Source organism: Pieris napi, chromosome 18, assembly GCF_905475465.1.
Source record: "Pieris napi chromosome 18, ilPieNapi1.2, whole genome shotgun sequence".
NCBI lineage: Eukaryota > Metazoa > Arthropoda > Insecta > Lepidoptera > Pieridae > Pieris > Pieris napi.
The window spans coordinates 10,010,688-10,026,802 of NC_062251.1; the positions used below are offsets into that span (position 1 = coordinate 10,010,688).

The 16,115-nt window shown below is 35.4% G+C and overlaps 2 protein-coding genes across 3 annotated transcripts; one reads left to right on the forward strand and one right to left on the reverse strand.

The window, feature by feature from the left end:
- Positions 1-7,177: 7,177 nt before the first annotated feature.
- LOC125058657 lies at positions 7,178-10,424 on the reverse strand. The gene is made up of 2 exons (XM_047662775.1): positions 10,063-10,424; positions 7,178-8,441 (listed from the first exon to the last, which is right to left on the reverse strand). The coding sequence occupies exons 1-2, from the start codon at positions 10,328-10,330 to the stop codon at positions 7,765-7,767; spliced, it is 945 nt and encodes a 314-aa protein (XP_047518731.1). The 5' UTR covers positions 10,331-10,424; the 3' UTR covers positions 7,178-7,764.
- LOC125058656 (protein ALP1-like) lies at positions 7,191-9,475 on the forward strand. 2 transcript variants are annotated; one of them, XM_047662774.1, is made up of 3 exons: positions 7,191-7,489; positions 8,483-8,697; positions 8,962-9,475. In XM_047662774.1, exons 1-3 carry the CDS (start codon positions 7,191-7,193, stop codon positions 9,369-9,371), a joined length of 924 nt encoding a protein of 307 aa, XP_047518730.1. In that variant the 3' UTR covers positions 9,372-9,475. The 2 variants fall into 2 exon arrangements, with proteins under 2 accessions (XP_047518730.1, XP_047518729.1); XM_047662773.1 differs by having other exon boundaries at positions 8,483-9,475.
- Positions 10,425-16,115: the final 5,691 nt, after the last annotated feature.

Genomic DNA, 16,115 nt, shown 5'->3' on the forward strand with positions numbered 1-16,115 from the left:
AACTGAAACATGAACCATTATTCATTGCTTTTGTTTATTGCGTTTGTTACAGCAACTTTTTAGAAATATTCTACGACCCTATATATCAATAATTGAGAACAAAGATTTAAGCACGAATACTAATAAGGAGAAAATGAAGGCTTGGAGCGATATAACAGAGAAGTAAACATTTTAATAAGTACCTGCATCTCAAAAAAATGACCACATTATTTAATCAAAACATCAGATTTAATCTAGCAAATATAAGGACAAGAGACAAAAAACAATTGATGAATCAGTGGAAGTGCACTAAATTGAATACAAAAAAAGAGTCATCTTATCGCCGTGAAACATCAAAAACTGGAGGTGGAACAAAGCCACCATCACCTTCTCGAGACACAATGGTTTGAAGTAGATTTCAATGAATTTGATTGTGATGGTGTCGAGGTAGGAATGTTAATTATAAATATGATGTATGGTGATGTTCAAGGTTCAACCTTTCAAGCATAGGCATATGCTTACAACATTACTTTATTCCCCTACAGGGTAGTTAGAGATATTGTAATACCTCAAAACATCCATGTTGCACTTGTAGTACCGAAACTCTGTCCTGCCAGAAGTGAGCCCATTCCCACTTATAATGGACAGTGGGTATAATACACCTTAATACCTGAGTGCGAAGCACTCACCATGATACTTAAATTAATAGATGTTATTTATATATTTCAGGTTATTACAAATAAAATCATTTTGGAAACAATTGATATCCCAAAAGCAAATAAAGCCAACAATGACAAGGTAATAAATCAGTTTTGACATAACTTGAATACTAAAAAAGCCAAACAAAGGTGTGCACAACAGTGACAACATAACTTAACAATTTCATTATTTTGTAGGATTAAAGAAAGGTTAAAGAAAATCATGTCGAACTGAACAACAAGAATCCCCAAACAACTCCAAAGAAACCTACAAGGAAGACACCGGTATTATATTTAAATTATCTCTATCTCTAAATAGAATAAAAGAAAGTTGCTATCCAGGTCTGTAGCATGTGCTACAAATTATATTATTAACACATTTATATAATTATATTAATATAAATGTGTTAAAAAATTTATAATATGAATTATAAAAAATTTTAAGTTTTGCATGGACAGAGCTTAAATTAATATTCTCTTATTTGTTGCAGAAAGCAAGTAGTTTTGGAGAAGCCTCGTAGATGCACAACCAAGTAATGATTAATTTAAAATTACAAACCGAAATTCTGATGAAGACATTAGAGTCACTTAAAAATAAATAGTATAATGAAATAAAAATGTTTTAAAGATAAATAGTGTTTTATTTGTTTAATGTAAGAGAATAATAATAAATATTTATTTAATTAATTTTTCAAATGTAAACTGAACTTTATTGACTTTAATGACTCCTTTTCCAGTCTTTGATTATTTAATTGTAATTAATTATTTGCATGCAATCAAAAACTATTTTTAATAATGCCAAAGAAGTATAACTTCTTACGCGCGTACATAAGTACACGCACCCTTTTTTTTTTTACCTTAATCTTATAACATTTACCAACTGATTTTTTATTTCCTTTCCGATGATTTTATGTTTTTACTGTAGAATAAATCTTAGGTATTATTTTCGGGAATTAAAAATTAAATAATTAATAAATAATTTTCGAAAATGTATGTCCAAAACAAACAAATATAACAGTACCTGAACTTTGTAGACATTTTACAAAAAATAAATTTCTAAACGCACACATGATGTCTTCAGAAAAAAATAAAGTTGTGGCTTAAAGGTCTCAACAACCAGGCCATAAGCTCCAAAAAAATAAAAAGTTGTTACACTATTTGACAGGATTGGACAACAAATGTTTGACATGTAATAAACAAATCAGCATCTATTGAAATGATTAAGTATTCATTACACATATCGAGTTTTCATTGTTTTTTGAAGTTCGTGTCAGATGTATTCGGCTATTCGGGACGGAAACAAATCCAACAAATCAAAAACCATGGCAATCGGTCCAGCCGTTCTCGAGTTATAAGTGTTGTAACAAACACGACTTTCTTTTATATATATAGATTATACAAATAATAACTTAAAACTAAAGCCTAAACTACACGTTGGTAAAAGGGTCCGACCGACCCTTCCTGCTGCTTCCTGCCCCTGATACCTGCGCAGCCCCCGACCGTTTCCTAGAACATCTGGCTGACAGCTTCGTTTACCAGCTTTCTAAATTGCATTGTTCGTTGTCCGTAACAACTAGATTCAAAACATGGAAAGTGTCTCCATTATCAATGAATTAGTTACCTTGACAGCAGCCACTTAATTAGCCGCATTATCCGTTACAATAGCGGATACCTTATGAATTAAGTCCCATTTGCCGACTTCTTCTATCATTAAATCTGCAAGATTTCGAGCGGTGTGTCGTTCATCTATTGGAACGCGACCAAGTAAATACGTCACCAACTCGGCATCTTCTATATATATAAAAATGAAATCCGTTTTCCGTTGTCACGACATAACATGAAAACGGCTTGACCGATTTGTCTGATTATTTTTTTATAATATTCCGTGAAGTACGAGGATGGTTCTTACGGAAGAAAATTTAAAAAAAAATAAGTGACAAAGTCTAAAAACAACACTTTTCTGTATTCCCATACAAAATATTCGTAATAATACTTCGTCAATTTGAACTTTAATACCATATCATAAAGTTCAAGTGTTAGTGGAGGGGTTCCGGGAAGGTAATTTTTTATTTTTTGACATAATGTATTTGATGTCTTATCAACTTTCTTCTTTTTATCTTACTAGCTAGACCAGTGTCCCGAATAGCACAATAAGTATTTAAAAAAAAAAAAAGAATCGACTGTTAGGCGGTACGATGTTCGCCAGGCCAGCTAGTTATTTATAAAATGCGCTATTATAGCGACGTAACTTAGGTTTGTTACTGAAGTACAGCCATCGGTCGTCCAACAGACCGCTGGTGCATCGACTAATCTATTGTGTACATGCATTTTGACGTGACAACGTCTTATAATTCGATGGAGCCGGCTGCACGCACGAAACATGACTAATGCGGCGTTACCTCGCTTTGAGGCGTTCCATTTAAAATTGACATAATTGTATTTATGCGTACAAATAAATGTAACTTGATCAATTCAATTGTGATTTCTACTTACCTCCTTCTCTATATCCATACAAAATACCTATCAAACAAATATATTTTTTTTTTTTTTGAAAAATGCAACCATCCCATCAATATTTTTTTATGACGTTGTCACGTTCAACTATCGTCAGTAAAGCGACTTTACAGGCAACCGATTTTTACTTACATATACAATTGTGGAATATAATTGGCGGATATAGTGTTCATAGATGGAGGATCATAATTTAGACGTATATTTAATAAATGGATAAACTTCTTTAAATCGTTCGTTTGTTATGTTCGGAGGTATGTTTTATGAAATGTTTGAACCAGTCAGTGAATATGTTCATTTGTATCCATCCTGATTTATGTGCAATGTCAACAGCGCCTGGGGGACTGCCTGTCATTAGCTGATCGCTCATATTCTTGCGTGGGAAGGTAGGCACAAAATGACCAGTGGCGTTCATGCCAACAACAATCGTCATTAATGAACCTATTTCCGCTGAGGTCTGCCGTTTTCCTTTATGACCAATCACTTGGGGTATCTTCCTCTGTACTACGATAAGCCCAGATTCATCCACGTTGTATATGCGACTAGCACCATAGTTTCCTAGAGCATAGACGTCTTCGAGTCAAAAATAGTCTACTTTTTCTTTGCTGAATCCAAGGCTCTAGTAAAAGACGTGTCAGTTAATCTAAGTCTTCTCACTGATAGCATGTCCTTATGGCGTTTTAAAAATAATGCAAGTCATTTTTTTCCAGCCACGCCAGTCGCACCTAATGGATTTTTCAACTGATTACGAGTTGCTAACATGTACGACATTCTTTTCATACATACAATATATTATGTATGTTATAATCAGACCAGATTGACTTTATGGTGCCAGTCCATACGTACTCACGCAAAAATGACTAATATGACATTAGCTATTTTTGCATAACCCTCCCCCCCCCATGTTTGTACTAGGAAATTAATTTAATTATAAAGTTATCTTACCTTTAAAATATTCAATATGAATCAATTAATCTTTTTAATCTTCACAAAACAGCATTTAAGTTTCTAAAATTTTTTTTTCTTTTTATTATCTGGGTCATACACAAAACGAGTCAGAATTTTGTGAAAAAAAAAAAAACATGGTCAGAACTTTTACGAAATCAGTCTTATTTATTACCTTATAATCATAGCATTTAAATGACAATATAAAACAAGATCGTTTTTCAGTTTTGACTGAAATATTAAACATTTAACTTTTTTTGTGACCACTGAAGGGACATACTTCCACAGAATAGAACAAAAACAAAAAAAAAACAAAAACGATCGTTACGTAAGTCTTAAAAAGTTGTTCATAATAAACAATACAAAGTAAAGAAAGGATTTTAATAGATATCATCATCACTCGAATCAATAAATGAACGGCCTTTACATTTATTTTGTGGTGCATTTGAGTCGTCAGAGTCTCTGTATTCTAGGAATGCACGGACTCTGGATTTTTTGGGTGTTACTTTTGGTGGTGTAATTGAGTTTTCCAAGTCACTTGCATCAAGGGTTGGACAGAACCTGAATTTATTAGGAGTTACTGAGTCATCAGAGTCTGTATTAATTAAATTTGGCTTTTGTGGGGTTAATGGTGACGGGTTGGGCTTGGTGATGATTCCAATGATGGTGTATTAAACAAGGGTTCAAGCAGAGTTGGGGTTGTCGATCCAGTGGCTGTAGAGGCTGATGTAGTGTTATTAGTGGTTGCTGGACTGGGGGTTGAAGAAGGTGTAAAATTCTGTAGAAGTTGTGTTTCTATAAAATTATACGAAATGCCCTCAACCTCTATTTGTCTAATTTCAAAATGGGTACATTCAATATGGGCTGCACATAATAAGCATCTCAATTGTCTGCAACGTATAATGTTAGGTGCTTTTGCACTCCATGCAACCTGATGAATCTTGAAGGTCCCTTTAAAAGGACGAAGTTTGACGTTTGCAATTTAATTTTCTAAGCACTCAAGAATGTACCTTTCAGCATTTAATGTTGGCAGCCGTGGTTCCGTAACAACCTCAAGTTGAGTGTTGCCGCTCGCGGATATACCGCCCCAAACAGTCCATGAGCCACCGCCATAAACAATCCTCTCTTCAAAGCAGCATAGTGCAAAACGCTCTATTTTACGTCGGTAGACCTTCTTCCTTCCATCATTGCCATGAACGCAATTTTAGACTCATCAGAAAAGAGTACACCGTTCCAATGCTGCTGAGTCCAATTTAAGTGTGAGCGCGCGAAATGAAGGCGCGCTATTCGGTGGGCTCGCGTTAGTTTTGGGCCATTAGCTGGCTTGTGTGGTACCATATCGCGTTCTTTTAATCTTCTACGAATAGTTCGAGCGCTCACTTTACTCCATGGAAGTCGCGAAGTTGATTTTGTATCTCAATGGAGGTACGGTGACAATTTTTTCAAGCTGGTCGTCACGATGAATCGATCCTGTCTTTTAGTTGTGACCCGAAATCGTGGCCTTCCTTGGCGACGAACAAAGCCGCCAGTCTCTAGGTATCTCCGATAAACGTTTCGGACCGCAGATCGACTTAAATTAAGTTGATCACTCACATTTCTTCGGCTGTATCCGGCCCGGATAAGTGCCACAGCTTGGGCGGCGACTTCAGGCGAAGTATCCATATATTATTGATAGAACCTCATCTTAATGTTAAGAATAAGGTTTGTTGCAAAACCAAAGAGAAAATCACACTTTAAAGAATTAAATCCAACTAAACCAATAAAATCAAGTTTTCTTAGTATTCGATTGTTTGATATCAATGAGCAGGCTCCAAATTGTCTTTTGTTTCTTTAAATTCTGTGTTCGAAATTAAAAAAAACAAAAATATTGAATGCTCGATAAAATCGATTGAATTTTAGGTCTACAGAAAAGACGTGATTTTGCGTAACCAACTGTTAATTGCTAATTGTGTAGGTTTAGCTAGATATATATTTAATAACTTGGTAACATTTTAACATTCAGTATACATATTATCGATAATTAATATTTATTATGAGATAACACTTGTTAATTAAGATCAGAATTTGTCAAAATGTACTTACCGCGTTCACGAACAGTCCACACCACCACACCACCACAGGAACAAAAAGTCGAATATTTTTAAATATAATATATTTAATTAATCAAAGTATGAACCATTGTTTTCTATGCACTTTTGCCATCTCATAGGTAGTTCATTGATCCCTTTACTAAAAAAAACAGTCGGACGGGAATCAATAAAATCTGTGAAGGCGATTTGGACTGCCCCATCAGAGTTAAATTTTTTCCCTTGCAAGAAGTTGTCCAAATTTCGAAAAAAATGGTAATCTGTTGGAGCAAGGTCCGGGGAGTACGGAGGATGTCTTAGACATTCCAATTGAAGCTCTTCTAATTTGGTAGCCGTCTGTTGTGCAGTGTGTGGTCTAGCGTTGTCGTGAAGTAGCAGTGGCGTGGAGCGATTGACCAGCCTAGGTTGTTAAGCCGCTAGCTTTTCCATCCTGGTTTGCAATTGCTGACAATAGACATCAGCCGTAATTGTCTGGCCAGATTTGAGAAAACTGCAATGAACAATACCGGCACTAGTCCACCAAACGCTTACAAGTAACTTTTTTGGGGTTAATTTTCGCTTGGGGCAGGATTTGGCTGGCTGGCCAGGATCTAACCATTGCGCTGAGCGCTTCCGATTATCGTAAAGAATCCATTTTTCATCACAGGTAATGATTCGGTTTAAAATACCTTCATTATTGTGCCGGTTCAGTAATGTAACGCAGCAGTCGACGCGCGTTTGCCGGTTTGCTTCAGTCAATTCGTGAGGTACCCATCTTTCAAGCTTTTTGATCTTCCCAATTTGCTTCAAGTGAATTAAAACAGTTTTATCACTAAGGGCCGAAACACATAACGCAAACTGCTTATTTTTGCGGCGCCGCAACGCCAAAATCGGCAGTTGCGTTGCCGCGTTGCGGCGTCGCGAAACAGGGCATTATGGTAGGGCAACCATTTTCTCGTGATTTTTGAGTGTGGATAGACGTCTCTCTGCGATGGATCGTAATAAACTTATTGCTTATTTGTTATTAAGAAGACATTATTCTATCTTAAAAATACGGCAAAGAAGATACTGGATACATCCATTAAGTAAGGGTATGAATCCAAATGGCGAGTTCTTTTCTAAAAAATACGAAGCATTAAAGATAGACGAAAAAAAATTTGTTGCCTACTTTAGAATGAGTATATCATCATTTGAAGAGCTATTAAGCGAGTTATCAAAATATATACAGAAGAAAAAAAATAAAGGAAGAAAACCAGTTACTGCTTTGGAAATGCTGGGCTTAACTTTAAGGTAAAACAAATAGGTTTCTTATTTTTTTTTATTGATGTTTATGGCACTCGGAATCAAATGTTTAGTTTTATTTGTACCCCTGGCTTTATACACCTGTGGTACTAGCGGGGTGTCGATAAAAATTTTGCATCACTAGTGTTCATGGTTTGGGGGTACCTAGTGGTACAAAGCCAGGTTCAAATGAAACAAGACAGAATCAAATTAAGCTTTTTGCATTATACAATTTTCTTACTTTAAGAATACTTTAATAGGCCTTAAAAAATGTAATGATCAATTTAAGAAAAATCAAACTCCTCATCTTGTGAAACATAGGAAGTAGCTGACGTTTCGTCCAGTAAAAATGGTGAATTTATTGGACGTTGTTGGTTTGATGATGAGGTAGTCCTCTGTTCAGTAATCGAACTTCCAGGAGTAGAAGTGTGGTAGCCACTCTGAACCGTATTATCGTATCTCATAGTTGAATATCCTTGATTGTAACCCTGATGCTGATATTCTTGATTATAGCCGTGATGTGTATTTTGATGAATTGAAGGTTGAAGAATGTCGGTTAATATTTGAAGCACCCGACTTTGAAATATCAATGTTTGATTCTCATTTAACGATTGTAGAGATGGTAAAATCCCCTTGAAAAAATGCAAATGTCTATTCTCCGGTGTTTTTAATATTGCCAATAAATCTTCTTCAATATCATCCTTATCTGCCTTTCGTTTTCGTGGTTGACTTTTATAACGAGGCAATGCCGTTATTTCATTCTCAATATCTCCTTCCGCTACGCATAAACTGGAATCAGTTGCATTTTGTGAAACCTTTTTCAAAAACTGTAATTGTTTATTCAAGTGATATTCTTTAATTTTTGCAGCTCCAGCTCCTGATCGATTGGCATCTTTTAGTTTTTTTTGATATTTAGCAAAATTATCTTTTATGGCCTTCCACTTCTTGACTAAATCATTACCTGCAACAAAAAACTTCACAAAACTTCACAGTTCATTTTAGATTTCTAGCAACCGGCAGTGACTTTAAAACCATGCATACGAATTACTTCCGAGGAGCAAGTACAATAGCAAAAATTGTAAGGACAGTTTGTCGCGCCATATGGAAACATCTATCAAGTCAAAATATACCTCCTATAACAAAACAGGTTCTAGAAGATGTCGCTATTGAGTTTGACAAGAAAGCAAATTTTCCTAACTGCATAGGAGCTCTTGATGGTAAACATGTCCGTATTACATGTCCTGCGCACAGTGGATCACTGTTTTACAATTATAAGGGCTATAATTCAATAGTTTTATTAGCTCTTGTAGATTCTAGATATAGATTCATTTTTGTCGATATAGGAGCGTATGGCAAGGAAAGTGACTCCACCGTTTTCCAGAACTCTAAACTTTATGATTTGATTATGACACGCAAATTACCTATTCCTGTACCAAAGCCTTTACCAGGTTCTCAAAATGAAACTCCATTTGTTTTTGTAGGAGATGAAGCATTCTCAATTTCGAATAACGTCATGCGCCCTTACTCAGGAAAACATTTGTCGGTACAACAAAGAGTTTACAATTATCGACTGAGTCGTGCCCGAAGATATGTCGAGTGCGCTTTTGGCATCCTAGCCAATAAATGGCGCATATTTCATCGATCTATGAATGTGCAATACGAATTTGCGACAGACATTATCAAGGCATGTTGTGTAATGCACAACTTTGTTTTGAATCGAGATGGAGTACAAGCGACCGATGACATTATCTTTGATGATTCTGATCTGCAAATGTTGCATTTGCCCACAGCAAATGAAAATAATTTAAGCCCACATCTAATACGGAATGATTTTTGTAATTACTTTTCCAGTGATGTTGGCGCCCTAAGTTGGCAATTAAACAAAATATGAATGTTCGTATACCTACTCAGTTCAAAATACAAATAATACCTTAATACATTTGATTCAAACTATTTAACATGTTGTGAACTGCGAATAAACAATTTAAATGGCAATTTGGTTTTATTTATAGTATTTGTTTACCTTTTTGAATAAGAGCGCGAGAAAAAAATATAATTTTAACTTAGAGAAAATCTTTTGCATAGGGCATTAAAATAAATGGTGTATTTCATATGATTAAAAAAAAAGATACATGCTACTTACATTAAACTACAATTTAAACCGCGGATCAGATTTTTACGTTTTTACTACAGTAAAAATTGTAGTTTTATTGTGAATAGTGATCGCGTAAACCTAAGACCAATGATATTAAATGTGATTTACTTTTGTAAGATGTTTTATTTCTTATCTATGTACTTTTGAATAGTTTTGAATCAAGTGTCCACTCTACGACTATAAATGTTACTCTATGCACAAGAAACGTTTGAAGTGCAACCATTAAAATTATAGCTATCTCTTTCAATTGCGTTTTATTTCATATCTTTTGGTTTGCTTATCAGTAAAACTTGCAAATGTGTGCAGTTTTGGATTGCTGGGAGGTAATGATTTAAACACAGGAACAGATTTAAAACGTAAATTACTATGAACATAACTTATCTTTAGTTTAAAATATCATTGCCTAAGACTATATGTTACTACTTACCCAGTTTTGATTTTTCGGTTGAGTTTTTTTCCTTGTAATCAACATAAACGATCTCACAAATGCTTTTCCATGCTTCTTGTTTTATAAATTTGTCTTTATAGGTTTCGTCACTAGTATCCCACAAACAACGGTGTTCCTGAACCGAAGATATAAACAGATCGACGTCAACGTCAGACATTTTAATTTTAAAACTGCTTCTCGGTTGACACGTGTTGTTTGCAAGAGTGTTAGAAACAAACTGCATCCTTGTCAACAAGTATGACGTCATAACGCTGGAATTCACGTCGTGCGTTGCGGCGCCGCACCGCTATAGCGCACTGCCGATTTCAGCGGCGCGGCGCCGCAACGCGCTTATGTGTTTCGGCCCTATCACCGCAGCCTGCAGCTAACTCGGCCGTGGTTTACGATGGATCCGCTTCCAGAATAGCCTTCAATACTTCATTATCAACTTGGGTCTTAGGCCGTCCACGGGGCTTGTTCTGCAGGTCGAAATTTCCAGAACGAAAACGTTGGAACCAAAAACGAACTGTGTTTTCTTTTGCAACATGACCTCCATACACATCATTCACCCCTCGAGTCATTTCGCAGCACTAGTGCCACGGCGGAACTCGTAGTCGTAAATAATGCGATACTTTAAGTTTTCCATTTTGTAAAATGAGTGACGCAAACAGAAAAAAACAGAAGAAAAAAACAGAAGAAAAAAACAAATGAATGACGGTCATCGAAGCACAAATACATGATTAAATAGCTGTACAAATTTTAATTTGGCATTCTTAACCAAAGAGGAGATATTTGAGGTCAAAGTGGCCAAAACGTAAAACGCCAATTTCATATGTAAGGACCTAATATATATCAGCATAAAAAAAGTATTATTTTTAAACAATCCTCAACCTGAACTAGCCCATGAGTTTGACCCATCTATCACTGAGACGTCAAAGATCGCGAGTATGGGACGGGGAATCCCTCACGACAGCGAATCCTCGAATTCTACATAGAGCTGAGCTAGTGCTAGTGGAGGAATCCCTGAAAAAGAAATTTTTATGCTAACGATTTTTTTTTTGTTTGTACATTGTTCTTAAAGTTGAAAGTTCGAGTGGGTGTCACGCCTAAAAAGGTGACACCCGGTGCGGCCCGACCCCCCCCCCCCTGCTACGCCACTGCTGCTGATTATTTCTCATAAGAACTTAATACTAGTTCGCTTACAATGAGATATAGTACTTAATTCTAAATTATATAATATTAGTAGCCTCTAGAGCGTTGGAAACATTACACTGATTACAAATAATTATCTTTTAGATTTCTTTTGAAGACATTCATATTATCGCACTGTTTTAATTCCTCTGGTAAATTGTTGAACAACTGTGCTCCTTCAAATAATATCGTTGTTTTTCCGTAATTAGTCCGCGGTGTTATAAGTTGAAGTTTTTTTTCCTCAAGTGGTGTGTAATTGTTTTTTTATGTAATTTTATATTCGATTGCATGGAATTTGTTATAATTTTCTTTACTAGGATGCATGTGTAGTATATATATCAAAGACAATAGTTTGTATTTCAATTGCAAGAGGCTTAATAAAACTTATATTTGTTTCTCTGTAAGTAAAGAATGCAATTTTATTTATCGAGTAGGTTACACACTGATGCAATCCTTACAAGACTAACACAATCTCACCTGTAAGTAAAGAAACGACAATAAAAGTTTATTGATATCACCTCTCGAAGCATATAGCTTAACTAAGTAACTTGTCCACCATTAAGTCTATCCGGGCTTCATAATCTGTTACTGTACCTACATCATATTTGTCTTTGGCAAATATAGTATTATAATTCTCTATTAAATTGTGTATTCGGGACTTTTTGATATTGTCCAAGTGATGTAGATTTGTTATGAAGTCATTTTTATTCAGATGCTCATTAAAATTGACTTTAATTTCCTCTATCTCTTCAAATGCATTCATAGTATTTATCTCCCTCTTTGTCTTTTGTAAAAATTTTAAATCTTAATTTTGAGCTAATTTAATTTTTTTTATCATATCTAGTCCTATAATGAAATCTTCAAAATCCAGTTTGTCTACAATAAAAACATCAACATATTCTTCTATATCAAAAATCTTTACTTTTATTCTTATTAAACCTTTTGTGTATGTCTTCGTACTTCCAATCCTTTTGTTATCTGCCCCTTCTTTTTTAAACCAACAATACTGTTCTGGGTGGTATCGATTACCCTTATTTAAATTCTGACAGGTTTTTTTCCTAAACTGTATTTCTTATTGTCATCTTTTTCTTCCTCTTTTATTTTGAAGTTTTTATTATTTACCAAACTTTCACATTTACTTATTTCATGAAGCAATCTTGTTGAGGTTTCACACTTTTCAGGATCAATTCTGTTTCTAATAATAATTCAGGTAAGCCGGCTGCTATAAGTGTGACCAGACTTTTCCCGCCAATATTTTCATCCATATCTAATAATAACTTTTCTTTTCTAATGGCGTATTTCATCAGTGATCCTTCTTTATATTTGTAAAATATGGCATACATTCCCGAACTCCATCCTTTATCGGCAAATGTAATGTAATAATGTAAAAATTTATTTTTCCACTCGGACCATCCAGCCTCGATTTTCAAAGTCTTCGATGTTGCCGAGTGCCAATCTGCACATGTTTTGTCTAAAAATAATCTTAATATTTCTATCTTTGTTGTATCTTCCTCAATCTCAAATCGTTTACATTCATTCCCGAATATTTCTATCCATTGTTTCGCATTTGAGAATTTACATACAAATTTCTCAATCATGAATCTTTCTGATATATTTTTCAAATTTAGTAGACCCTTTTTCTTCTGTGTGGATTCTACAATATCTGTTTGTTTTTTTTTTCTTTTAAATATAGGTCGTTAAACATTAAATTATTATCTTCTTCAAAATAGGCTTGAATCATTTCTTCTGTACATGTCATCCATATTGTTCTTTCTTGACCTCTTTGATTTAAACTTTATCTCACTCTTTTGTAGGTTTCTGTTTTTGTTAGTGCTATGTGACGACTCGCGTATTTATCAGTCTCAGACAGTGTATACTTTTTGTCATCTTCTGTTGTAATTGAGGTTATGGCAATCACACTCGTCTTATTGTCAGTTAAGTGATGCTTCCAGCTTAAATGCAAACTGCAATTTTTGTGCCATTATAAACAAGTATTGTCGTTTTATAAGACAATAGTTTGTATTTCATTTGCAAGAGGCTAAATAAAACTTCTTTAGAGGGTCGTGGTCATTTTCTACAATAGGTGTCAAAAGAAAAGACCGAGAAAAATTAATAGACATCAAAAGTAAAACCAAGTTTAAGAATGCATACACAACATACAAACAGCTGAAGTGGAGGTGGACAGGGCATATGATGAGAGAAAAGCAAGAAAAATGGACAAAACTTATCACAGAATGGTACCCGTTAGACGGAAAGAGACATAGAGGAAGACAGGCTAAGAGATGGGAGGATGACGTTAAGAAAATAGCGGGTTCAACATGGACTCGCACCGCAAAAATGAGAAAAGACTGGAGAGCTTTAGAGGAGGCCTTTGTCGGAAGACAAGTTGTATCCGAACTACCGTTTGCCGATAGTCAATAAATATTAAAATTGTTAGTATATTAGTTAAACTCTAGTTAATAGTCAAAATGTGTTTTTTTAGATAGTAGTCATAAGTAATTTTAGGCACACGAAACTACTCTGTGTAAAACTTGTTAACAACAATAAAGGCTTTTTATTTTATTTTATTTTTAAATAAAACTTCTAATTGTTTCTCTGTAAGTAACGAATGCAATTTTATTTATCGAGTAGGTTACACACTGATACAATCCTTACAAGACTAACACAATCTCACCTGTAAGTAAAGAAACGACAGTAAAAGTTTATTGATATCACCTCTCGATGCATATAGCTTAACTAAGTATGAAATTAATTAACAAATAAGATTAAAATACAATTCAACAATCTCAGCATATTTGTCCTTTACATCTTTGACAATGGCAGCTAGCTTGACGTGACACGACGCGGCTCACTCACGAACTAGCAGTGCGCGCGAATATTCAAATTAAAGAGATCATTCTCTTTACATATATAGTTGTCTAATATTTAGTATTTTTGTTTTTTCATATATTTTAGTTGGAGTTAGGTGATTATAATGGAATAAAACTTTTTTAATTAAGAGTAGAGAGAAGAATACAGTATTTATTTTTTATTTTTTATTTATTTAATAACAGCACAATGGCCAAACTTAGACTAAAAAACACAATAAACAATACAATAAAATACAATTAAGATTTACAACGCATTACCCCCTTATCCCCTCCAGGTACACTCTGAAAGCACAGTATACCACCCCCATAAGCTTCCCAAACAGGTCGCTCTCCGGTGAAGAGTCGAGAAACCCATTAAGCAGTGAGAGTAGCCGGGGAATGGGCGCTTGTTGTCGCTGGACAGTGCGAGCCGAACGCACAGCGAAAAGGTTATGTTTCCGGCAGCGGTAATATTTGTCCGGGACGTATAGCCTCATGATCTCTTCCAGCAAGTATGCGCTTTCCGTTTCATTCTTAATTACACTCAAACCAAACCTGACCACCGAGAAATCCCTACGAAGCTCTAATGAATTATACCCTAACACCCCCATCAAGAACTTTGTAGGGTAGAGGTAAGGAAAGAAATTGTATCTTCTTTTATACAGATTTCTCAGGAACTTCTTTTGAACTCGTTCAATCATATCCCCATAATACCTTTCATAAGGGGACCATATGACGCAGCTGGTTTCGAGAATTGGCCTTACTAATGATGAATATAGCACCCTAGTGGCAGTGTCCGTCAGACCAACCGAATTTCGCAAGACAAACCCTAATCTCCTAAAAGCAGCATCCGTAATCGTCCGAATATGCTCCGCAAATGAAAGATCGGGCACGAAAAGGACACCCAAGTCGCGGACTCTGTCTACGCGCCTAATAACTTTCGATCCTATGCTATAGTCGCAGAGTATTTTATTCGGAGAGGCACTAAAGGTCATCACTTCACATTTGTCATAGTTGAATTGGAGTTTATTTAATTCACTCCAATGCAGCAGTTCATCCAAATCAAGTTGCATACACAGACGATCATTGTCAGTCTCAATTATTTTAAAGACCTTAACGTCGTCAGCAAATAATAGTATTTTGGAATATTTGATAACGCTTGGAAGGTCGTTAATCATTATTAAAAATAGCAACGGTCCCAGGTTTGAACCCTGGCTAATACCAGAAATTGTTGGATAAGGCTGCGAAATATATTGTCCATATTTAACATATTGGTTACGATTTGATAGGTAACTAGAAAAAAACTTAAGCAGAACAGGTCCACACCCAATTGCGGCCAGCTTTTGGAGAAGAATGTCGTTGTCTACTCGATCAAACGCTTTGTGGAAATCCAAATACACTACATCAACCTGACACCGCCTATCAATTTCACGCGATACCATGTCAGCCAAAGTCAATAGATTAGTATTAACTGATCTGCGTGGAAGAAAGGCGTGCTGGCAAGGAGTGATGTGGGGAATGCATTTAGGCAACATTAATGAGTGTAAGGACATTTCAAACACCTTCGCCAGCGTACACAGAATCGCGATAGGCCTGTAGTTTTCAGCTCTGCTTCTACAATCAGCTTTAGGAACTGGGGTCACGCGGGATGTCTTCCATAACGTTGGGTAGACCCCTGAATATAAAATAATATTGAAAATATGCGATATAGGCAATATTAAATATTCTGCCAGTCCTTTAATTATATAAGCCGGAATCATATCTGGACCCGGAGGTGTATTAGATTTTAGTTTATTTACACTACGCATAATAACTTCTGTTTCGAAATTTTTGATATCAAAATGATTAGAGTATGCTTTTGGATTATGATTGGCAGTTTCTGGAATTAGTTTCGGGTGATCTGCCAGAAATACCGATTTAAAGTGACTAGCAAATGCCTCTGCCGCGTCACAACCATAATATTCAACATCATTATAAGAAATTGCAGACTCTTTAGCTTTTGGGTTTCTAAGA